The sequence below is a fragment of the Panthera tigris genome, chromosome A1, assembly GCF_018350195.1.
Source record: "Panthera tigris isolate Pti1 chromosome A1, P.tigris_Pti1_mat1.1, whole genome shotgun sequence".
NCBI lineage: Eukaryota > Metazoa > Chordata > Mammalia > Carnivora > Felidae > Panthera > Panthera tigris.
In genome coordinates, this window is record NC_056660.1 from 208,279,413 (window position 1) to 208,305,202 (window position 25,790).

Sequence of the window (25,790 nt, forward strand, 5' to 3'; positions counted from 1 at the left end):
GGCTCAGGACAGTCCTTATTGCTTGAGGGGGTAGTTTCAGTTCCCATCACAGGATGGTTTGCCAGCAGGATCTTTTGCCTGACTTAAGAGATATGCTGGAAAGATGAACTTAATCAATTAGAAAGTTTGAGATCAAAATGAAGGTAGCTGAAGTCCTCTTTCAGTTTAGCTAGTCAATAAGGAGTAAAGCATTCACTGACTAGCTAAACTATGAAGAATATAACTGGATGAAGCTTACTTAAGTGTGGTTCTAAATAAGGACTAAATGAGGACAGCTACTGTTTCCAAATAAGGATTGCTTTTTGAATGAGTACTTTGATTTGACCACTCAAGTTGCCTCCTGTATGAAATGAAGTCTATCTCTCCTTGCTCATTTCTTATTCTTCTGCAGTTAATACACACCTCATAAAAAATTAGAGTGATACACTTTACTGTTTTACTTTGTGTGTCCCTGCATGAATCATGCACCTCAAGGACAGGAATGTGTCAGTGTGATATTCCTAGCACCAGGCACAGTGGGTGACACAAATTATAAATTCAATTTTTATAGTACTTGGGAGATCTATTAGGTGGCTTACTTTATACCAGTCCCTCTAATTTGTGCTGGGGGATCAAATGATGAATTAGAACACTCTTCTTCATCTCTGTAATGAGAAATAAAGGAAGGCAGCCACTCCCTGCATGGAACAGTAAACAGACAATTCTTAAAGTTTTGTTGTTGTTGACGGTGGGGGCGGTGGGAAGACACAAGTCGGGGAGGGACAAAGAGAGAGGTGAACAATCCCAAGCAGAGCTGGAAGCAGGGCTCCAATTCACAAAGTGTGAGATCATGACCTGAGGGAAAATCAAGAGTCAGATGCTTAATGACTGAGCCACCCAGGAGGCCCTACAATTCTTTATAGTAATGGTAACCACACACAAATAGAAAAGCCTGATGAATTTTTTTTAAGTAGGTTCCAGGCACAAAGTGGGGCTTGAACTTAGGATCCAGACATCAAGAGTTGCATGCTCTGATGACTGAGCCGGCCAGAAAACAATTTTAATTTACACTGAAGCCTATAAGATATATAGTGGAATTTTGGTTCTCATGTGAACTCCTACCAACTCCTATCCGCTCTCACAACAGAAGTTATTTGGAGTACCAAAGAAATTGACGTGCAAACTCATAAGCAGTTGCAGTTGAAGGATTCCAACCCGGGAACCTCGAGACACAAAGATCGACGGCTCGCGATACCCACCCGAGCCGAAGCAGTCTGCGCTGCCACGCACTACCCAGCTCCCACTTACCCGATACCCGCTCCCTTCCCCCTCCCCACCCCTCCCAGCCTTGTCCTTTCCCAGCCCTTTCCCTTTCCCCTCCTTTCCTTCCTTCCCCATACAACCTAGACGAATTTCCTACTCCCCAACCTGCCAAACCTCCAGCGACGCCCAGGGAAGTGCCCGCTCCACCCCACCCCCCACTCGCTCCGCCCCTAACGTCCAGCCCTTTTAACTTCTTCCTCTGGGAGTCTGCAAAACACAGCCTTCAAATTCCCCTCCCGACGAACCGGAAGTGCGTCATGCATAGGCGCCGAGGCGCTCGTTTGGCGCGCGCGCCCTAAGCTGCGGGTCTGAGTTAGGGTCTTGGGTTTTCTCTCCTTTCTCCTTGGTTCTTGACTATTTCCGGACGCTGGTGTCTCCGAACTTCGACATGCCGTCTTCTTTACTGGGCTCGGCGATGCCGGCCTCCACGTCGGCCTCAGCCCTGCAGGAAGCTCTGGAAAATGCAGGGCGGCTCATCGACCGTCAGTTGCAAGAAGACCGCATGTACCCGGACCTTTCCGAGCTTCTCATGGTGTCTGCCCCAAGTGAGTGATCAGTGCCCATTTGGTGGTAACTGCTTTCTCAGCCGAAAGGACTCTCGCCTGAATTCCTAACTAGGTCCTTATCCCCAGGGTGGACTCGGCGAAGACGTTTTGAGATTTGGGGCCCTGTTTGCTACATTTTGAAGAGCAAAAAGAGCCTGTTTTCAGTTTATTTTCTTCCTCACTTCACTGCCGATATTTGAGAGGGTAGGAGTGACGAGCACTCTGCCATTTGAAGCAGAGGGAAAGACCCCAACCTTAACGAGCTGCTCACTGCCTCCAAGTGTTCATCACAGAGGCCAGATGAGTAGGATCACCTGATCTAAGTCTCATTCTTGTTAATTCCTCCTATTAGCATTAGAGTAAATCAGACGAGCAAATGGAATTAATTTGAAAATTTACCATCTTTCTCAAAGATATTCTTTAGTATGTGTAGAGTTAGTGTAATATAAAGTCTTAATATGAAGGTTGTTAAAAAGAACTACCGCTGGAATAAAGCAAGAGAATGGTGATATTAGCAGTGATGATGGACTGGGAGGGTAAGGCAGTGTATGTGTCAACAAAAGAGAGGTGACTGGAAAACATTTTAATGATTTTAAATTATGACTAGGCTCCTCAAGGCATATAGAATTACGTAAGTTGCTAAAAAAAAAAAAGTGACCCCTTTTTGAGATGGATATGGGAGAAAAGCAGAGAAGTGTAAGTAAGATAGAGACAAGATTTGGGGTAAGCAATAACCAAGGTAAAATAACAAGGACAATCTGTGCAATGGAAACCTAAACGACACTTCTGACAATTTATAAAAATCGTTGAGTAGGCTTGTAGTCAGAGAAACGATAGAAACAGAAAAAATTTAGTACTGTTCCTGACTGCTACTTACCGGTGAGCTTGTCTTCTAAGAACTGAGTGGCCTATTAGCAACACTCATCTTGAAGAGCATTACTCTCTTTGACCTCCTCAGGTTTGAAAACCAAGATGTAAAAACAGTGGATACATTCGAGTACTCTTATCTGACCCCAATCGATTCTATCCACCTTTACACATACCTCTTCAACCTAATCTTCTCAGCTTTGTTCCAGTCACACAGAATTTAACATGTTTTTCATAAGAAGCCCTTTCTTCAGGATGCTTTTATGTCATCGTTTACTTCGCATCTGGAATTTTCTTCTTTGCTTGACATTCCTCCAAAGTTCGTTAAGTATCACTTCCTTTGTGAGGGGTTTCTTAACCATTCACATCCTCACTTGAGTTATTAATTCCATCCTTTGTGTTCCCACTGCCATTTATCATGTCCTGTTAATATTTAACATTTCCACTTAGCAATATCCTGTTAAAATTAGTATGTTTTAAGATTAAATGGGATGTCTGGGATTTCCTTCAAAAAAATTCATTAGAGGGGCACCTGGGTGGCTCAGTTGGTTAAGCGTCCGACTTCAAATCATGTCATGATCTCATGCTTTGTGAGCTCCCCGCCGTTGGGCTTTGTGCTGACAGCTGAGAGCCTGGACCCTGCTTCGGATTCTGTGTCTCTGTCTCTCTCTGCCATTCCCTTGCTTGTGCTGTCTCTCAGTTTCTTTCAAAAATAAGCATTAAAGAAATCCATTAGAGAAGGAGTAGCTAGGGATATAAATGAAACCTGATTGGACATGTTATTAGTAATATTGAAGCTGGGTAATCAATCGGTACATAGGAATTGATTGCATTTTTCTCTCTCATATATTTTAAATTTCCATAATACATTTAGAATTTCTTTTTTTGTTGTTTATATATTTATTTTGAGAGAAAGAGTGTGAGCTGGGGAGAGGCAGAGAGAGAATCCCAAGCAGGATCCATGGTGACACCTTGGAGCCTAAAGTCAGGCTCACCAATCGTGAGATGACCTGTTCCAAAATCAAGAGCTAGATGCTTAACCTACTGAGCCACCCAGGTACCCCTAGAATTTCTTTTATATGTCAGTTTTCCCCAACATCTTTGTACTTAGAGCCTGGAAAGGTTCCTGGATAAAAAGGTCATGAGATCTAAAGAATACCTACCTGTTCAAGACATAGGAAATAGATCAGTCCACTCCTGCCCTTAGTTGTCTGTGTCTTAAAGCAAGAGAAAGGTTGCCAAGTGAGAACACTTTATAGAGCAGTCTGTGGTTTCCCCCAATAAAATACTGCTTATGTGGCATCATATGTATTTATCTTATTGGTGTGGGAGGGGTGGTCTAACAAAAACAAAAACACAAGGATTGTTTTAATCTATTAATATTGAAGTGGGAAAGGAAATAGCTATTTCCCCCATCAATATTTTTTTTTTTTTGTTCACGGTTGTTTCATTTGACAGTCACAAAGTAGTTTTATAAATATTTTCCCATTTCAGATTAGTAAAATAATAGAAAGAAACTAAATTATTGAACTAAATACATCCTTACTTACAGAGTAAGTCTTTGTGAAGGATAACTGTCTGGTTAGTGCTGAAACCAGTAATTAGCCCTCTTTTAACACTGGATTTTCTCAGACCTCTTTTGTATTGGGTCAGAATTACTTTATTTTCTATTTTTTTAATGTTTATTTATTTTTGAGAGAGAGTGTGAGTGGGGGAGAGGCAGAGAGAGAGAGGGAGACACAGAATCTGATGCAGGCTCCAGGCTCTGAGCTGTCAGTACAGAGCCCGATGCGGGGCTTGAACCCTTGAACCATGAGATCACGATCTGAACCAAAGTCAAACGCTCAACTGACTGAGCCACCCAGGTGCCCCTTCTCTGTACCTTTTTAACTATCAGATACACAATTTTTTTTGTAGCTTGCAGTGCTTCGATATGCCCAGTTGATGTTCAGTATATTATTTTAATAAATGCTTTGTTTTATTACTTGTAGATAATCCCACTGTTTCCGGCATGTCAGATATGGATTATCCTCTACAAGGACCTGGTTTGCTGTCAGTACCCAACCTTCCAGAGATCAGTTCCATCCGAAGGGTTCCTCTCCCACCTGAACTTGTTGAACAGTTTGGACGTATCCTTTTACCTTGTTTTTAACTCCCTAAAATTTTTAAAAATTAGTATTCTTATTCTAATTCTTGCTTTGTGTTTAGTTGGTGTGTTGTATGTAAGTTCATTTAAGAGTTTTATTTAAAAAAACATTTTAAGTATGTCAGTAGTTTGCCATGTGCCTAGAAAATATCATATAAAATTGAGTGTTGAAAATTGAATCACATCTTAATTGTTCTTGGACATTGAAGAGAGTGAATCATTTACAAGGAATTCTGCATTTTTGAATGATATTATTGCAAGGTAGTACTTTCCAGTTAAGTGCTATCCAAGGAAGCCTTTTTACCCCATTTTAGCTTGAAGACTCCTGATTTTCATTTTTATTTTTTCTCATATTTTAACACTTTAAAACTGGGATGTTGTTCTAAAAATGTTTAAAAACAAACAAAAACTGCCATGTACTTCTTTTTGCCCATCCCCAAAAGTTTTTGGTATGGTTTGGCACTTAATGGTATCTTAGAATTAAGGTTTAGGGCTACCTGAGTGGCTCAGTTGGTGAAGCGTCTGACTCTTGATTTCAGCTCAGGTCATAATCTCGTAGTTTGTGAGATGGAGCCCCGCATCAAGCGCAGTGCTGAGTGCACAGAGTCTGCTTGGGATTCATTCTCTCTCTCTCCTTCCTTCCCCCTCTCCCCCTCTCCCCCTCGCCCCCTCTCCTCTCTCTCCCCCCCTCTCCTCTCTCTCTCCCCCCCCTCTCCTCTCTCTCTCCCCCCTCTCCTCTCTCTCCCCCCCTCTCCTCTCTCTCCCCCCCCTCCTCTCTCTCCCCCCCTCTCCTCTCTCTCTCCCCCCCTCTCCTCTCTCTCTCCCCCCCTCTCCTCTCTCTCTCCTCCCCCCCCTCTCCTCTCTCTCTCCCCCCCTCTCCTCTCTCTCTCCCCCCCTCTCCTCTCTCTCTCTCTCCCCCCCTCTCCTCTCTCTCTCTCTCCCCCCCTCTCCTCTCTCTCTCTCTCCCCCCCTCTCCTCTCTCTCTCTCTCCCCCCCTCTCCTCTCTCTCTCTCTCCCCCTCTCCTCTCTCTCTCTCTCCCCCTCTCCTCTCTCTCTCTCTCCCCCTCTCCTCTCTCTCTCTCCCCCCCTCTCCTCTCTCTCCCTCTCTCTCTCTCCCCCCCTCTCCTCTCTCTCCCCCCCTCTCCTCTCTCTCCCCCCCCTCCTCTCTCTCTCTCTCCCCCCCCTCCTCTCTCCCCCCCCTCCTCTCTCTCCCCCCCCTCCTCTCTCTCCCCCCCCTCCTCTCTCTCCCCCCCCTCCTCTCTCTCCCCCCCCCCCTCCTCTCTCTCCCCCCCCTCCTCTCTCTCCCCCCCCTCCTCTCTCTCCCCCCCCTCTCCTCTCTCTCCCCCCCTCTCCCTCTCTCTCCCCCCCTCTCCTCTCTCTCTCCCCCCCTCTCCTCTCTCTCTCCCCCCCTCCTCTCTCTCCCCCCCTCTCCTCTCTCTCCCCCCCTCTCCTCTCTCTCTCCCCCCCTCTCCTCTCTCTCTCCCTCCCTCTCCTCTCTCTCTCCCCCCCTCTCCTCTCTCTCTCCCCCCCTCTCCTCTCTCTCTCCCCCTCTCCTCTCTCTCTCTCCCCCTCTCTTCTTTCTCTCTCCCCCTCTCCTCTGTCTCTCTCCCCCTCTCCCTCTCCTCTCTCTCCCCCTCTCCCTCTCCTCTCTCTCCCCCTCTCCCTCTCCTCTCTCTCCCCCTCTCCTCTCTCTCCCCCTCTCCCTCTCCTCTCTCTCCCCCTCTCCCTCTCCTCTCTCTCCCCCTCTCCCTCTCCTCTCTCTCCCCCTCTCCCTCTCCTCTCTCTCCCCCTCTCCCTCTCCTCTCTCTCCCCCTCTCCCTCTCCTCTCTCTCCCCTTCTCCCTCTCCTCTCTCTCCCCCTCTCCCTCTCCTCTCTCTCCCCCTCCTCTCTCTCCCTCTCCTCTCTCTCCCTCTCCTCTCTCTCTCCTCTCTCTCCTCTCTCTCCTTCCCTCTCCTCCCCTCTCCTCCCTCTCCTCCCCTCTCCTCCCCTCTCCTCCCCTCTCCTCCCCTCTCCCCTTCCCTCTCCCCTTCCCTCTCCTCTCTCCCTCTCCTCTCTCCCTCTCCTCTCTCCCTCTCCTCTCTCCCTCTCCTCTCTCCCTCTCCTCTCTCCCTCTCCTCTCTCCCTCTCCTCTCTCCCTCTCCTCTCTCCCTCTCCTCTCTCCCTCTCCTCTCTCCCTCTCCTCTCTCCCTCTCCTCTCTCCCTCTCCTCTCTCCCTCTCCTCTCTCCCTCTCCTCTCTCCCTCTCCTCTCTCCCTCTCCTCTCTCCCTCTCCTCTCTCCCTCTCCTCTCTCCCTCTCCTCTCTCCCTCTCCTCTCTCCCTCTCCTCTCTCCTCTCTCCTCTCTCCTCTCTCCTCTCTCCTCTCTCCTCTCTCCTCTCTCCTCTCTCCCTCTCCTCTCTCTCTCCTCTCTCTCTCTTTCTCTCTCTCTTTCTCTCTCTCTCTTTCTCTCTCTCTGCCTCTACCCTGCTCACACTCACCTTCTCTCTCAAAATAAATAAAATAAACTTAAAAAAAAATCTTAAGAAAGAATTAAAATTATAAGTGATTGCATTTCTAAGGATCACAGTAAGAATGAAACACTAATGGAATCTTCATAGACTGAATTGCTAGAGGAGTTTTCTTACCCTCTAAAAAAAGATCTTATCTGATTTTTTTAAAGTATGGCGTACCCTATAAAGGCATTAGATTTATAGTTATTCGCAGGGCGCCTAGGTAGCTCAGTCGGTTGGGGGGCCGACTTTGGCTCAGGTTATGATCTCATAGTGGGTCAAGCCATGCATCGGGCTCTGTGCTGACAGCTCAGAGCCTGGAGCCTGCTTTGTATCTTCCTCTCTGTCTGCCACTGCCCCACTCCTGTATTTCCTCTCTCTTTCTCTCTCTCTCTCAAAATTAAATAAACATTAAAAAGATTTATAGTTATTTGTTAGGAAGCTTCTGTATCAATCTGTAGCTCTCATAATATAGACATTAAGATGATATGCTAAAATTTAATCTGAGGGGCACCTAGGTGGCTCGGTCGGTTAAGCGTCCGACTTCAGTTCAAGTCATGATCTCATGGTCCGTGAGTTCAAGCCCTGCGTCAGGCTCTGTGCTGACAACTCACAGCCTGGAGCCTGCTTCCGATTCTGTGTCTCCCTCTCTCTCTGACCCTCCCCCGTTCATGCTCTGTCTCTCTCTGTCTCAAAAATAAATAAAAGCATTAAAAAAAATTTTTTTTTTAATAAAATAAAATTTAATCTGAGACTTTTAAAAATATATTAAACTAAAGGAAAAGTGTTTCAAATTTCAGTACAGTCTGCTTTAGAAGAATAAAGGAAATGGAAAATTAAAATAGCTATAAGTAGAAAAACTAGTAGAATCTAATATTTTTCCTAAACTTTTCAGTATTTCTCTGAGACTTTGTAAAATAACGTTATTAAATATACACTTCTTATCCCATACTCTATCTTTTCTTAGTTTCTTAATATTCTTTTTTTTTTTTTTTAATTTTTTTTAAACGTTTATTTATTTTTGAGACAGAGACAGAGCATGAACAGGGGAGGGGCAGAGAAAGAGGCAGACACAGAATCTGAAAGAGGCTCCAGGCTCTGAGCGGTCAGCACAGAGCCCGACGCGGGGCTCGAACTCACGGACCATGAGATCATGACCTGAGCCAAAGTCGGACGCTTAACCGACCAAGCCACCCAGGCGCCCCAGTTTCTTAATATTCTTTAATCTTCTGATAATACCATGCAAAAAATTATCATTTAATTAAGAAATTATTTTATTTCACAATTTTTTCCTCATTTTATGATTACATAATATAATTCTTTGTCTATTTTTCAATTGCACTATATATAAGAAGCTTGCAAATTGTCACCTGGCCTAACTTTAGCATGCCTTATGTTTTTTTTTTTTTTATCACTCTTGCTCTTATGCAGTTGGGAGAAAGTGGTCCAGTAGAACAGTTTTTTCATGTCAAAATTTAATGGTGTTATTCATGATCAGTATTCTTCTTTAATAATGGTAAAAACATTATATTTGTCCTTTAAAATACATTTTAAGTGGTCAAATGGCATTATTTAGGAATTGTAAATTGCAGGTTTGTTTCTGTCATACACTATGTCTTTAAACTCATTAGAAATCAAGATATTTTATTTGCTTTTTCTTCTTTTTTAAAATTTTTTTTAATGTTTATTCATTTTTGAGAGACAGAGCATGAGTGGGGGAGGGGCAGAGAGAGAAGGAGACACAGAATCCGAAGCAGGCTCCAGGCTCTGAGCTGTCAGCACAGAGCCTGATGTGGGGCTCGAATTCATGAACCCTGAGATCATGACCTGAGCTGAAGTCAGACACTTAATGGACTGAGCTACCCAGGCACCCTTTATTGCTTTTTCTATTAAAAAGTGGACAGATCATGATTTTTTAATCATAAATTTTAAATCAAAATCTTTCAAAACAAGCTTAAGAAAGAGAAGATTGAAATCTTTTTGCCTTACATCCACACTACTTCAGATATGCAGTGTAACTGCATGATGGGTGTGTTCCCTCCTATCAGCAGAGCTTGGCTCACAATTGACAGTGACATATTCATGTGGAACTATGAAGATGGGTATGTATTTAATGCTGGTTTGCTTTAGCATGATTAGAAGTTAGATTATCTTAATGGCAGCTAGTATTCTACTCATCAGAAGCTGCCTGGTTTATTTTTCATTCAGCTAACATCTGGGTCAGTGCTTCTCAGTATGCATACTGATCACCTGAGAATGAGGTTAAAAGTGCAGATTCTGTTATAGTAGTTCTGAGCGAGCCTCGAGAGTCTGCATTTGTAACAACCTCCCAGTGATGCTGCCAGTCTAAGTACCACTCTGAATAGCAGGGGTCTAGTTTCCAAGCTCTTATCTTCCAATAAGATAATCTGTTAGTAGTTTTTTGAGAGATGGTTTGACATCTTTAAAGACCTGTGTATTTGATGCATTTTTATGAATTGGGAGGCTCTTAATTCATTGAAGTGACTAAACAGTTTTGTTCCATGAGGTTGGCCATGTGTAATTTGAGTGTATATAGTAATCTGAGTGACGGCTCAAGACATTCTTGCTAAAATAGTTTATTGATCTGGTAATCTCACTCTGGCTTTTTGAAGATAAATTTTGGCTTACTACCATTTCTCTCTCATAATGTCTTTAGGGGATTAGTGGGATAACCAGAGGAAGGCCCTTGTAGTTGTTTCTCTTGCCCTTGGGTAATTAAAGCACCTGTTAGGTATGCGCGCGCGCGCGCACACACACACACACACACACACACAATCACTGAATTAAAGTGATACTAAATGAGAACTTGTAGCTTAAATAAAAATATTTTTGTTCTCTGATTTTTTTTCATTTAGAACTTCTCATAGCTATTTTTTATGGTTGAACTGTTATATAGTTCTAATAGCAGTGATGTATGGTTGTGATTTTTCTTCATACACCCTGAACTTTAGTTGCTTTTATTATTGTAACATAGTCGTTTTGATACTAAGGAATAAAACAACTTCATTTAGGTGTGGATCTATTTAGAAAAACAAACGCAAAAAAAATTTTGTTATAGACAAATGTAAGGATAATTTCCTTAAAAAGGGTTTCTCTTTAATGAAAATTTCTGTATTTCCATCAACATGTAATGTATCCATGTAATAAAATGTTGAGTTTATTATGTATCAGACACTCTTTTGTGCTAGGAACAATATTGAATGTGGTAAGTGTAGCTCCTGTCCTCATGGAATATACACTCCAACCTTACCGTGTTCAAACTAGAACTTATTTAAAGAAAAATTACTTGAACAGTGTGCTTACTGAAAAAAATCAAGGCACAAATCCTCGGTATATAACTCTTCAGTTCACAAATTCAATTCTGCAAAAATGTTAGGTTTCATTTCAATTATTCCATTAGCTTTTTATTATAAATCCTAATACCACATGGATAATAGGAACGTAATCTTGTTCAATTCATTGTTCTGAAACACCTAACATCCCCAGTATTGGTCTTAGTTTCTGGAGGTTGTGCCAGTTTTCACAGCATGGGGAAATGGGAAAACCTGGTCCACATATGTGGCCATTTAGGAGTTTTCTTTCTGTTTGCTTGGCTCTTTTCAGGACAACCAGAAATTTTCTTCAAGGTCTGGATCATGTGTGTATATGTGTGTATATATATGTATATGTATATATATGAATATCCCTCCCCCACCCCCACCCCCCGGGCATATTTATCCTACTTGGTGTTCTCTGAGTTTCTTGGATCTTTGGTTTGATGTCTTTCATTTTTGGAAATTTTTCAGTGATTATCTTCAAATATTTGTTCTGCCCCATTCTCTTCCTCTCCCTTCTGAGATTTTTACACTTCCGTTAGATTGTTTGATGTTATTCAAAACAGATTTTGGATACTTTGTTCTGTTTTTGTTTCTCCATTCTTTTTGTTTGTTTCAATTGGGACAATTTCTGTTGACCCAAATTCAAGTTCATGGATTCTTTTGTTAAGTATGTCAAGTCTACTTAAAAAGTTCTTACAAGATGTTCTTTCTCTGTGCTGTGCTTTTTATTTCTAACATTTTCACTTATTTCTTGTGATTTTCATCTCTCTGCTGAAATTCCTTATTTGCTTATTTATATTGTCCCCTTTTTTCATTAATACCTATATGATAATCATTTATTTTAAATTTCCTGTCTTATAGTTCAGACATCTGTCTCCTAGCTGAGTCCATTTCTGTTGATTTCTTTGTTTCTTGACAGGCTTTTTTTTCCTGTGCTTTTTTGTGTCTCATGTGTTTATTTTTAAGCCAGATGCCATGTGTAGGACAGTGGACACTGCAGTAAGTAGTGTTTATCCATCCTTAGATATGGGTATGTCTCTTTTTTTGCTAGGGCCTATCAAGTAGGTCTTTATTTCGGGGAAAGTTAACTTTTTCCAAGTCAAGAGTTGAGTTGAGTTTGGTTTTGTTATTGCTCTGGTTACCCTCAGTGGACCACAGGTTTCAAATTCCTTAGAATTACTTTGCACTTAGAATATAGGTTGGGTTCCTAGAGACTTTTTCTCAGTGTTTCTGTCCACCCTCAGCCATAGGCTTTCCCTGTGAGTCTGTTCTTCTGAGAGGGTCTTAACCCAACAGAACTGCTATTACTTGAGATTTGCAACCTGGCTGAGGAGAAGTTTGGAATAGGGAGCAGCTGTCTCTGTTTGCCTGGTTTATGCTTAGCTTTAGACAGGCCTGTGTGCCTGAATCTTGGAACTGAAACAGTTTTGTTTGCTGGCTTATTTTTCACTACATCCTGTAGTCTTAAAGAATATTTTAGGATAAAACTTTGTTTTCTGTGTATGTATAACATGTTTTTCTTTACCGTTTGACAGAGGAGACCTTGCCTATTTTGATGGACTTAGTGAGACTATTCTTGCTGTGGGGCTTGTGAAACCAAAAGCTGGTAAGAAATAAAAATGTAATGATAATGTTTGTATATAATGGTTTAGAACTGAGTAACAACACATTTTAAGTAGTTAAAAATTTTATCAAATATTCTGAATTCTAAGTAGAAACATAGAAAGTGATTAGGAATATTTAATAGTTTACTCACTTTATGGTAGAAATGAGTCTGTCTTTAAAATTACTAAATTGGGGCACCTAACTGGCTCAGTTGGTAGAGCATGTGACTCTTGATTTCAGGGTCATGAGTTCAAGCCCCATCCTTAAAAAATTTTGTGGGGACAGGGGAGGTACCTGTGTGGCTCAGTTGGTTGAGCATGCAACTCTTGGTTTTGGCTCGGGTCATGATCTCATGCTTCATGAGTTTAAGCCCTGCATCTGGCTCCGTGCTGGTAATGCAGAGTCTGCTTGAGATTTTCCCTCCCTCTCTCTCTGCCCCACCCCTGCTGTCTGTCTGTCTGTCTGTCTGTCTCTCTCTCAAAATAACTAAATAAACTTAAAAAAAATTTTTTAAGGACGCCTGGGTAGCTCCATTGGTTAAGTGTCCGACTTTAGCTCAGATCATGATCTCGTGGTTTGTGGGTTTGAGCCCCGTGTCGGGCTCTGTGCTAACAGCTCAGAGCCTGGAGCCTGCGTTGGATTCTGTGTCTCCTCTCTCTGCCCTCTCCTGGCTCACGCTCTGTCTGTCTCTCTTTCAAAAATAAGTAAACATTAAAAAAAAAATTAAAAGAAAAAATTTTTTAATAAAATTGTTAAACTATAATTTCTGCATTTTATCTTGCTTATTTTTTGTTACTCTTTGATGATTTACATAAAGTTTTGCATTATACATTTTTCATCAGTTAGTAAATTTAATGTTAAAAACCATTTTTGTCTCTGCGTTTTTGGTTTGTTTTCTTTTTGTGGGTTTTTTTTTCCTTCTTGAGAGTGAGAGAGAGACTGATTGCCAGAGCACACTCAGAGGAGGGGCAGAAGGAGAGGGAGAGAGAGACTCTTAGCAGGCTCTGCACCCAGCACAGAGCCCCACAAGGGGCTTGATCTCACCACCATGAGATCATGACCTGAGCTGAAATCAAGAGTTGAACATTTAACTGACTGAGCCACGCAGGGGCCCCATCTCTGCATTTTTTTTTTTTTAGTCTTGATGTCCAATGGAAGTGAAAAGAGAACTCAGAATAAATCTTAAAGAAGTGAGAAGTGGTGTTTAATTTAACAGTTTCAACTTCATTATACAGATTTTTTATCAGAGCTAATGACAAAATAATGGATTGATTTAAATTTAATATAGATTTTTTTTTTTGATGTATGAGAAATCTTACTACAATGGGAAATAATAGACAAAATTGTTTGTAATGCCTGAATAAAATTTTGAGGTCACAACTGTTTAGAAGTTATAATTCACATGGTACAGACGTGTAGTCTTAAACAGTTTATGTGATTATATTATAAACTTATTTCCTTAACATAGAACCTCAAAGTATTCTCAATCCTGAGGTATGTATCTCTCTTCATTTAAAAGTTTATTCATAATAACAGTCAACGACTGTCCCTGCCCTCTATTGTAATAAACATAAATTGTCCATCTACGGTAAATACTAAAATTTTGTACTACTCAAACGTAAACTTCAGTGCAAAATTAAAATTATGGCATAGTCTTTGATATGGCAACAAAGGTGTTGTCTTTGATAATGAAACAATTCTGGCTTTTCTGTCAGTAAGTACTGAAAATTTTGACTCTTGAATGTAATGTTAAAGCTGACGAAGTCCATATATTACTTTGCCTTTTGCAAGAAAATACTATTCTTGGGGCATCTGGGTGACTCGGTTAAGCATCCGACTCTTGATTTCAGCTTAGGTCATGATGTCACAGTTTGTGGGATTGAACCCCTCGTCAGGCTCTGTGCTGTCAGTGCATAGCCTGCTTGGGATTCTCTCCCTCTCTCTCTCCCCCTCCCCCACGTGCACACATGCTTTCTCTCTCTCTCTCTCTCTAAATAAATAAATAAATACATACATACATACATACATAAATAAAATATTTTTGAAGTTAAAGTCATTGTTTTCTTTTTTTATTTTTTATTTATTTATTTTTTTAATGTTTCATTTATTTTTGAGACAGGGAGAGACAGAGCATGAACAGGGGAGGGTCAGAGAGAGTGAGACACAGAATCTGAAACAGTCTCCAGGCTCTGAGCTGTCAGCACAGAGCCCGACGCGGGGCTCGAACTCATGGACCGAGAGATCATGACCTGAGCCGAAGTCGGACACTTAACCGACTGAGCCACCCAGGCGCCCCTAAAGTCATTGTTTTCTAAGTCAGGCTTTTTGGCATGAGTTTGCTTTATTGGTGAATTCTGTGTAAGCAAGAAGAGTATAAATACATGTTTCAATTTTATGATTGTTTGAATAAAACATAGGAATTCTTCAGTGATTTTTAGCATTTGCAGGTTTTTGTCTACAGACAAATTGACAAGGTTTAGTCATTTTTTGAGTTCAGGGAAGCATTTCTCATGTATTGAAAGATTCACATAGTTGTCTAGTTTCAATCTCCTCTTCTTGGGAGGTAACTTACCTGAAAGAGCTTATGGCTTTTGGACATTATTCATTATAGTGATTGTGAGTGATTAGTGGTTATGAGTCAATTTACCTCATCTGTATGACCCAGTGGGACTGCCACCAAAGTCAAATCATATGTAAACTCCTTCCTGGAAGTTATTCTTGGAATGGTCTTTCTTTGTGTTTTGAATACAGTAAACCTCCTACCTCAAATGTAGTCAGTTCTGTCTATCTATTTATTTAGAGAGTGCGCAAGTGACAGGGGAGGGGCAGGTGGAGAGGGAGGGAGAGAGAGAATATTAAGCAGGCTCCATGCTTTGTGTGAGCCCAATATGGGGATCATTCCCACAACCCTGGGATCATGACCTGAGTCAAAAGCAAGAGTTGGATGCTTAACTGACTGAGCCACCCAAACACCCTTAGTCAATTACTTCTGGAAAGCCAGTGGAGTTTACAGTAGAAGAGAAGAGCTTTGTATTTTCATTTCTGAACCAGCATCTCTTGAAAAGGTACCAATTCATACTGTCATTGAAGTTGCCTTAGAAGTTGAAGGTACCATTGGCCAAGTTTTCAGTGCCAAAGCATGCCTTTGTAAAAATGCAATGAGTTATGTATGGTTCTGTTGAGTTTCTTCATCAAAGCAGCAAAAGCAGTTGGGTTAGCAAAGGATCTTAAGTGCTTATATTTGTGCACAAGTATTACACTTTTTCTTTCAAAACTTTTTCAAAACCTTAAAACTTTTTCATTCAAAAGTAGTGAAATTTGGAACTGGTCCACAGACCTAAACAACTTATGTTAATTTCTAAAAGGTGCTAATAAGATAATGCACTTTATAGATAAGAAGTGAAGGTTGACAAAAGGAAGAAATGTCAGTCATTTAACCTTGCTGCACCCTGAAGGGAGATAGCTTCCATTTCTACCATTTTCTGTTGCAAAATACTTGAATAAATGTTGAGAGATTTAGAGAAGATGACATCATTTGACAAGATACTACTTTCCTTACCTTTCTTTACTCAAAGTCGTAAACCAGCTCCATCATCCATAGAATTCCTACTTCACTAGAGTTTCTGTAATCAAAGATGACTTCTTTGTCATTGCCTGGTGACTAAATACTTTGAGATAAGCCTTCTATTAAGGAAAACATAAGTTTTCATAAAGTTTAGGCTTTTTAAGTCAATTTTTCATGAAATATCAGGTATATTTTGAGTTCATTAGGTAGAAGATCTGTGCCTTCAGCTTAACTGACTGGAAGCTTGATACACAAAGCTGACTTTTGTACCCCTCAGTGTTCATCAGTGAAAGTAAAAGTTTTGTACTTTCTGTGGCATTATATACGCTTAAGCAGGCCAAAGGTATATACATGAAGAGATGTCCATAATTGTAACATAAGGTATATTTCCTTTTATTCCTATCAGTAAGGCACTGTTTTTGGACATTGTAACATGACGTGTCATCTTGTGCCTGTAAGCATTTCTTAATGTTAATACCATAAAAAGAAAATAAACAGTACCTTAGCATGAATTTTAAAAAAAGCTTTCACTTGGTAATGTCCCCTCTGAAACTATAAATTATCTGATTTTGATATATAAATTCATCTGGGAAACTCATTTAATATATGAACTCATATCTGTTTCTATGAATTTGCCTATAGGCATCTGACATAAGTGGAATTATATGGTATTTTTTCTTTGCGACTGGTTTATTTCACTTATAATGATCTTAAGATTCATTCCTGTTACAGTATGTGTCTGAATTTCCTTTTTAAAGACTGGGTCATATTCTATTTTATTGTATATGTAGACCACATTTTGTTTATCCATTCATGTGTTGGTGGACACTTGGATTGCTTCCACTTTTTAGGTGCTGTGAATTATGCTGCTGTGAATGTGGGTGTACAAATAGAAAGCTTTATATTTTAATAAACAGACTATTTTATGCCATTCTGATTTTGGAATTAAAAGGTTTTTTTTAATACAGTTTTTAAAATTTATTTTGAGAGAGAGCACATGTGCATGCATGCAGCGGGGAGCGGGGAGGCCAGAGAAGGAGGGAGAGAGAGAATCCCAAGCAGTCTCCGCACTTTCAGTGCATAGCCCAGCATGGGGCTTGAACTCAGAAACTGTGAGATCATGACTTGAGCTGAGATCAAGAGTCAGACCCTTACCTGACTGAGCCACTCAGGTGCACCATATAATGCTGATTTTAAATGGCATTAAATACTGAAGTGCTTCTTTTATTTTTGTTGTTTTTTTTTTTTTTTTTTTTTTTTTTGAGAGAGAGCTTGCACGAGAGGAGTGGTAGGTTAGAGAAAGAGGGAGAGAGAGAATCCCAAGCAGGCTCCTTGCTGTTAGTGTGGGGCATGATGTGGGCTTCAGTCTCAAGAACCATGAGATCATGGGGTTCCTGGGTCATTCACTCAGTTAAGCATCTGACTTCAGCTCAGGTTATGATCTCACGGTTTGTGGGTTCAAGCCCCACGTCAGGTTCTGTGCTGACAGCTCTGAGCCTAGAGCCTGCTTCAGATTCTGTGTCTCCCTCTCTCTCTGCTGCCCCTTCCCCCTGCCCACTCATGCTCTGTCTCTCAAAAATAAAAATAAACGTTAAAAAAAAAATAGAACCGTGAGATCAAGACCTGAGCTGAAACCAAGAGTCTATCGCTTAACTAACTGAGTGAGCCAACCAGGTGCCCCTGAAGTGTTTCTTTTTTAATATGGTTCTTTTTTGTATTACTATTTGCTTATTTAAATGATCACAGGTAGTAATATTTTAACATCAAATTAAAGTGAGTTCAGACATTTCATATACTATTTAAATGATTTTTGGTTTTAAGTAGGCTCCACACCCAACGTGGGGCTTGAATTCACGACCTCAGGATCAAGAGTCGCATCCTTTACCCACTGAGCCAGCCAGGTGTCCCCTTCGTATACTATTTAATCACTAGTTCATTTTAATGATAAAGCCATTAGTCTATTGATGCTTAGATAGTGGATGTGGATGTAATGGTAAAACCATGGTCTATTAGTGCTTAAATAGTGTAAGTGGAGTTTTTTGGAATAATCCCTAACCCATGTCTCCTCTATCTTAGGCATCTTTCAACCTCATGTACGGCACCTGCTGGTTTTGGCAACCCCTGTGGATATAGTGATTCTTGGACTTAGCTATGCTAATTTACAAACAGGTATAGCAATCCATATGTGGTATTTTTAAAATAAACATGTTAGCCAGTTTAATATAATTAAAAGCTAATGTTTTTGACTAAGTTAACTTTCCAGAGTATTTGCTCATAGCAAAATAATATTTCCCCACAGGGATGGTACCTTTCAGGTTAGGAGCTTCACCAAACAAGTATTTTGAATATGTTTACCATATTAACGTACACTCCTTAAATGTACAATATAAAATGGTAGTAAAAGAGAAACAGTTGACACTAGCGAGTTTTTCCAGCAGTGCTTTCAATTTCTTCGTTTCTAGTTTTTTGAATAGCCATTTTAACATACACAATACCGAAATGTACATTCTTTCCTTTAACGTAAGAAGACCTTGGTTTATTACTAGTACATTCAGTGGTTTCTTTTGCATTGTGGCAATCTGGGTGAAATGTTGAACTTCAGTGACTCAAATTAATGATTATTACTATCACATCCTTAGGCTTGTTTGTAAAATTTAATAATTTGGGAGAGTTTTTGATGTTGTATAATGTTACATATATTAAACTTATTATATGTTATAAATTTTTTATGTATGTACATATTATAGGTTCTATTTAACTTGAATAAATTGTATCAGACTTTTTATAATAATTTAAAAATTATGTTCTACAAGCTTTTGGATAGATCAATAAGAATTCAGTAAAAATAACAATTCTGAAGATAATGCAGTGATTGTCTCAAACTTTAAACAAGCTCATAAGCTGATTCCTGTGTTCTTTCTTTAAAAAAAAATAGGTTCTGGAGTTCTTAATGACAGTATGTGTGGTGGAATGCAGTTGCTTCCAGATCCCTTATATTCTCTTCCCACTGATAATACTTACCTTTTAACAATAACTTCCACTGATAATGGCAGAATTTTCTTGGCTGGAAAGGACGGCTGTTTATATGAAGTAGCATACCAAGTAAGTCTAGCATTTATAAACATTTTTTTGTCTCTCTTGATTTTTTTCATTTTTAGGGATAGATTTTGCTTTTGTTTTCTAAGTATATAAGCATACTAATAAATTCTTAGGGAAAGTATTCATACATACACTTAAAACCATAGTCTTCCATTGACTATACCATGCCTATGAAACCCAGTCCTCTCTTCTAGAAATAAATAGCATTATCAGTTCTGAATATTATTTTTTTAGAAAATGATCCACTGATAATTGTAAGTATAGCTATGTATTTATGTAAGTATGTCTATACACACACACACAGACACACACACACACGTATACAATTACATAATGTACTTTTCTGTATGTATGCTTTTACTTAGGTTATTACTTATTGTTACATTAATTGGCTTCTCACTAAATTGTTTCTTTGTGATTACTGCATATTTGTCTGTAAATGCAGACAATTGTTAACAATTTTCTTCTTCCTTTTTTTTTAATTTTTTAAAATTTATTTTGAAAAAGAGGGAGGGAGGGAGGGAGAGAGAGAGAATCCCAAGCAGGCTCTGTGCTGTCAGTGCAGCCTGAATTTGGGCTCGAATTCATGAACTGTGAGATTATGACCTGAGCCAAAATCAGGAGTCAGATGCTTAACTGACTGAACCACCCAGGCGCCCCTTAGCAAATCCTTTCTTGATGGACTTCTAGGTTTTCAGTTTCTCTCTTCACAAATAATGCTTTTGCAGGCCTCCGTTGTATATGTGTAGATACTTTTTTGTTTAGAGACTTTTAATTCTAATGGTTGGGTTATAGAGTATATGCATTTAAAATTGTATTTTCATGTTTTCATATTGCCCTCTAAGAGTTTTAGACTCTTAGCAGGCTTCTGTGAATGTACCCCACCACCAACCCCCCCTAATGCTACTATTATCAAATTTACTAATTTTGGCCGATGTGATTAGAGGGAAATTTTTTTTTTTTTCTGGTTGAGTTGAGGGAGGATCTTTTCATGTATTTTTGGTCATGTATGTTTTCTCTACTCTGAAATGCCCTTTTATGTCTTATCCCTATTGTATTACTGCCTTTTTCATAAGGTAAATGTTAGGGAACTGATAAAGTAACATTCTTAGAGTCACATAATTAGTGGCAGAGCTAGGACAACAACCTGGTCAGCTGTGTTTTTTATATTACATAGTATCTCTTACCCATTTTCTCTTAGCTTTGTTCATTATCAAAAAAGTAGGGAGGGGCACCTGGATGGCTCAGTTGGTTGAGCGTCCGACTTCGGCTTGATCATGATCTCGTGGTTCAAGAGTTTGAGCCCTGCTTTGGGGTCTGTGTGGGCAGCTCAGAGCCTGGAGCCTGCTTTGGATTCTGTGTCTCCCTCTTTCTCTGCCCTCCCCTGCTTGACCTCTGTCTCCCCCATGGCAAAAGTCAGTCATTGAGAAGTACACTGTAGATTGTGATTGTGATGGCTGCTGCTGTTAAAATTTCTTTTTAGCTGAAGTGGGAAGAGATGATACAGGTACCTCTCTCCTGTGTTCTTTGAGCTCTTATAAACTGCACTTATTTGCTTTACTACTTTTATTTTTTATTTATTTAAAAAAATTAAAAAAAAATTGTTTTTAACATTTATTTATTTTTGAGAGAGAGCATGAGCATGGGAGGGGCAGAGAGAGAGGGAGACACAGAATACAAAGCAGTCTCCAGGCTCCGAGCTGTCAGCCCAGAGCCTGATGTGGGTCTCAAACTCACACACTGCGAGATCATGACCTGAGCTGAAGTCAGATGCTTAACCAACTAAGCCACCCAGGTGTCCCTATTTTTAAATATTTATTTTTGAGAGGGGTGGGGAGGGGCAGAGAGAGGGGGAAACACAGAATCTGAAGCAGGCTCCGGGCTCTGAGCTGTCGGCACAGAGCCCGACGCAGGGCTCAAACCCACAAGCCCTGAGATATGACCTGAACCGAAGTTGGATGCTTAACCTACCGAGCCACCCATGTGCCCTTACTTTACTGCTTTTAAATAAAAGAATTTTTAAGATAACTAAAATATGGGTGTATTAACAGCACTGTGAGGTTTTGAAATAGCTGATTTCATTGAGAGCAGTGATATGATTATGGCTAACTACATTTTCTGTTTTTAATTAAAGGACTAAACAATATTCTGAATAGTATGTCTATTGACAGTTGTTGGTATTTCATTACCATTTGAGGATTTTTGTACACATGGGTATATGGTAGTTGCTTTGATGGGTGTACCTACATTTACAGGTCTTCCTTCTTTCAATTTTTCCTTTTAAGGCAGAAGCAGGTTGGTTTAGCCAAAGATGTAGGAAAATAAACCACTCAAAGAGTGCACTTTCTTTCCTTGTTCCTTCATTGCTACAGTTTACATTCTCAGAAGATGGTAAGTAGAAAACAATAAATTTGGCAAACAGGTTTTTTTTTTTTAACAGATTGTTGACTTCACAGTTTTCTTCTGAAATTCTTTTTTTTTTTTTTTTTTAATGCTTATTTATTTTGGGGCTCGGGGAGCAGAGACAGAGACAGAGAATCCCAAGCAGGTTCTGCGCTTGTGCCTGACTTAGGGCTCAGACTCACAAACCGTGACATTATGACCTGAGCCCAGATCAAGAGTTGGGCACTAAACTGACTGAGCCACCCAGGTGCCCCCAGAAATTCTCATTGTAACTGAAAGTTTGTCTTATTAAATAACATTTGGTATATATTCATAAGGTATTTAAAGGAAGAAGAGATTATAAAAATAGACAGTGTTGGTTTTATTCCCAAGTTCCTATGAATGTAGCATCACAGAGCGTGGGTCTAAAATAGTTGTATGTACTTAGACCAATACTGTGTATATGTGAGAGAGAGAGAGAGACCTCTAATACATGTTTTGTCTGTCTAGAACAAATTGAATATGAGTAAATGAATATATCTGAGTTTTTAATAGAATTAGAGATTTAGGCAGGTGAAATAATTAAAAACTAGTGAGATAAGATAAATACATTCAAAAAACATTGTGACTGAAGTTTTAAACTTTTTCCCTTCACACAGTGATTCATTAAACTAAACTGGAAGTTTCTTGAACACACTGAGTATAATTATTTCTGTTTCTAGCATATAGTAAACAGTCATTAAATGTTGGATGAAGAAATAAGAATAATGTAGAGTTTTTTTTGTCTTATAGATCCTATTCTTCAAATTGCAATTGATAATTCTAGAAATATTTTATATACACGATCTGAGAAAGGAGTAATACAGGTAAGTATTAATATTATACCGCCATTTAAGTGGGGGGAAGAACATCCCTGTTTTTAAGAAGGAGATTCAGTTATCAGTTACTCTTAGCCTTTTCCTATAGGCTATGTGCTTTTTTAAAAAACTACTTCTTGGGATGCCTGGGTGGCTCAGTCAGTTAAGCATCTGACTTAAGGTCATGATCTCATGGTTTGTGAATTCAAGCCCCACGTCAGGCTCTGTGCTGACAGCTCAGAGCCTGGAGCCTGCTTCCGATTCTGTGTCTCCCCTCTCTCTCTGCCCCTCCCCTGCTCAGGCTCTGTCTCTCTCTGTGTCTCTAAAATGAATAAACGTTAAAAAAAATTCTTTAAAAAAAACTACTTCTCAGGGTCCCTTTATTGTGAAATTTTAAATCTCTGAATGTTACCAAATCTGTTTGAAGTGCCACAATTAAAGGATCCCTGAAAAGGAGGAGTCTCTTTAATAAAATATTACTTAAAAGATTATTTTGTAAAGTACACATGGGTTATAGTTATGTTTAAGTGGGTACAATTTTTTATTCACAGGTTTATGATTTGGGCCACGATGGACAAGGAATGAGCAGAGTTGCCTCAGTTTCGCAGAATTCTATTGTCTCTGCTGCTGGAAACATTGCTAGGTAATATGTAATTTATTGTCAGACATTTCATTTACAGGCATAGTTAAGCTATTTGTGTACAGCATACTAAGATTCTTTTCTCTGCAAAATATCTCTAAAAGATCAGGAATGCTGAAGGAGATGACACTGGAGGCTCTGTTTGAGCTGCTAGAGAAAGACTCTTAATTCTGAAGTTGGATGGTTTGAAACAAGGCAGACTGGTTTTACAGTGTAAAGTACACTTTGACATGTTTAGGTTGTCTGTACAGGCAATTACAGGAGTTATGACTAAGAAACTACATGCCTCAAAGTTCCCCACTTGTAAACACTCCAACCTTTTAACAGGCCTGCGTTGTATAAGATTAGTTGGTCTGATAATTGACACAAGTGCCCTTTGGGAATACAGGAACTTTACAGTTGTATTGTCCACATTGTATTCTTGAGGAAACTAAAACTAATGAGTGTGATGATTTATCTGAAGTGTGACTCCTCGATAAATACTAGAATCAAGGCTACAGCCAAGTCTTCAGACACTATACACTATGATTTACATATATCACAACTAATTTAGCTCAAGTGCGAAAATTCTCTTCTTAACAAAGGCCTCAAATTTTCAGCTTCAGTTTTCTGTGTGCTTGGGTCATTGCTGCATTGAGATATCCTAGTGAAAAAATCAATGTTTTCTTTGCTTTTCAGTGACAAAAAAAATTCTCAAGGCAGACCATCTAAAACAAAGTTTTTCCTTTTTCGGCTCCCGACGTTTTTTTTGTTTTTTTTGTTTTTTTTTTTTTTTTGGAATTGTTTTCAAATCCCAGAAAAACTAGAAGAGCAGCATGGTAAAAACTGATACACCCTTTATCCAAATTTAACAGTTGTTAACCATTTTCCCTTATTTGCTGACTTTCTTATGAACTACTTGAAAGTAACTTGCAGACATGACTTGACATGACTTTCCTCCTTACATCCTTCAACCTTCATTTCCCAACTCTCTTATATAAGCACAATACCAATTCCACACCTAAAATAATTAATAATTTTGTGATACTATCTTGTAATTATACAGTTCATATTAAATTACTTAATAGTCCCAGAAATCTCTCGTAACAGTTTTTCTTTTCATTTTTCTCCAGATTCAGTCAGAGCCCATGAATTACATTGGTCATTTGTCTTATTGACATAGAACAGATGTCTCACTGTCTTTCTTTTTCCCTACATTTGGTGGGGTGCTGGAGTCTTATTTGTAGAATATCTCATTTTCTGTATTTGTCTTTTTCATTGTCATTAGATTAAAAAAATAGACAATTTTTTTTTTTGGCCAGTATTACATAGATGATGTGAACTCCTTGTAGTGTTACATCAGTAGGTACCTATTACCAGTTTTTGCACTATGGAATACTTGGCTAAGGTGCTGTTTACCAGGTCTCTCTGTCATAAAGTTTCATTTTTCCTTCTTTTTAATTAGTGGTAATCTTTACAATGATAATTTGATGCTCTGAGAACCCCTTGTTCCTCATTAACCATTTACCCAATGGAATTAGTCTTTTATGATCTTTCAGAAAAGGGTTACTTGTAACAATATTAATGTAAACTCATATTCAGGGGTTTTTGCTGGCGCTTGCTGCTGTTGTATTAATTTTCTAAGAAGTTAGTCTTATTTTAGCATATTAATATATTTAGTAGACCATTTTAAAAATAAACTTCAGTTTTTTTCCTTTCTTGTAGGACCATAGATCGTTCTGTTTTTAAGCCAATTGTTCAAATAGCAGTGATTGAAAATTCTGAATCGCTGGATTGTCAGTTATTGGCAGTCACACATGCAGGTATGTTGTTTAATTTATATGTCTGCTATTGCTGTTAGAACTTGATAATCTTCAGATTTGGAAAATTATTATTAGATATATATTTTTACTTGTGTATTAATTATCAATCAATATTAATAACTCATAAAGTTAAAAATTTTGAAAATTAGAAATTTTTCCCTGGTTCTTTCTCCTCATTTTATAGATGTAAAGCTAGGCCTAAAAAGTAAAGTGGCTAATATTCAGTGATGGAGCCTGAATAGGAACAAGGACTCCCTTGGCTTAAAGTTGCAGATTGTTTCTACTAAAATGTGTTGATTCACCTGTCAGTTCCAAGTGACAGCTTCTTAGAAATCTACTTCAGGTCATATTACACATGAGGACTTTGCATCAGTCAGGAAAGTGATGTGTGGCTTCAACAGGTGTCTGGTGTTACTCTGTGGAATTGCTTCAATAACACATATACCTCGGGATTTTCATTTTCTGTTACTGATGTATAATTTTACTCCATCATCAGGTGTAAGGTTGTATTTCAGCACTTGTCCATTCAGACAGCCATTAGCACGACCTAACACATTGACACTGGTTCACGTTCGCTTACCTCCTGGATTCTCAGCATCTTCAACAGTGGAAAAACCTTCAAAAGTACATAAAGCACTTTACAGTAAAGGTAAATTCTGAAATACTATCAGATTTAAAATTGTTTTTTTTTTAATTGTTAAAATTAGAACGTCTTTTGAGCCATTTGAAAATAACAAATTTTCCAATAAAATTTAGAATGTTTTAGGTTTTTACCTTAATTATGGTTTTAAAACCTAGAACCTTAATGGACTTAAGGCTGATGTCACTAAAGTCAATATAAAGGAAAGAAGTTAGCGGGAGGGGCTGGAATTGAACACAGCAGACTAAATTTCAAAATCAAACTGGTCATGTCAACTAGTATTGCTAAGATGATGCTTTTATAGTCTCTTTTATCTCTGCCATTCCACTAGTTTAGCTTCATTTTTATTCATGATGTGTTTGGGATAACCAGTACATGAAATTCTATTTCATTGAATATTAGATACCATTGACTGAAAGTGACAACATTTTTATGTACTAAATATGCTTTTTTAAAGTTAATAATTAATTCATAAGCCCATTGATTAAAAACTATATCCTAACTTTAGAAATTTT

General features: G+C 39.2%; 1 protein-coding gene across 1 annotated transcript in view; it reads left to right on the forward strand.

Moving 5' to 3' along the window:
* Positions 1–1,231: 1,231 nt before the first annotated feature.
* The window catches only part of NUP155 (nucleoporin 155), a 72,456-nt gene continuing 47,897 nt past the window's right edge, over positions 1,232–25,790 (forward strand). The window contains exons 1-11 of the mRNA XM_007095462.3: positions 1,232–1,847; positions 4,706–4,843; positions 9,353–9,449; positions 12,221–12,291; positions 17,932–18,024; positions 18,791–18,957; positions 21,240–21,345; positions 22,129–22,202; positions 22,745–22,836; positions 24,538–24,635; positions 25,132–25,284. Of these exons, the coding sequence (XP_007095524.1) occupies positions 1,691–1,847; positions 4,706–4,843; positions 9,353–9,449; positions 12,221–12,291; positions 17,932–18,024; positions 18,791–18,957; positions 21,240–21,345; positions 22,129–22,202; positions 22,745–22,836; positions 24,538–24,635; positions 25,132–25,284 (1,246 nt within the window). The 5' untranslated portion in view covers positions 1,232–1,690. The remainder of the gene's footprint in view (positions 1,848–4,705; positions 4,844–9,352; positions 9,450–12,220; positions 12,292–17,931; positions 18,025–18,790; positions 18,958–21,239; positions 21,346–22,128; positions 22,203–22,744; positions 22,837–24,537; positions 24,636–25,131; positions 25,285–25,790) is intronic.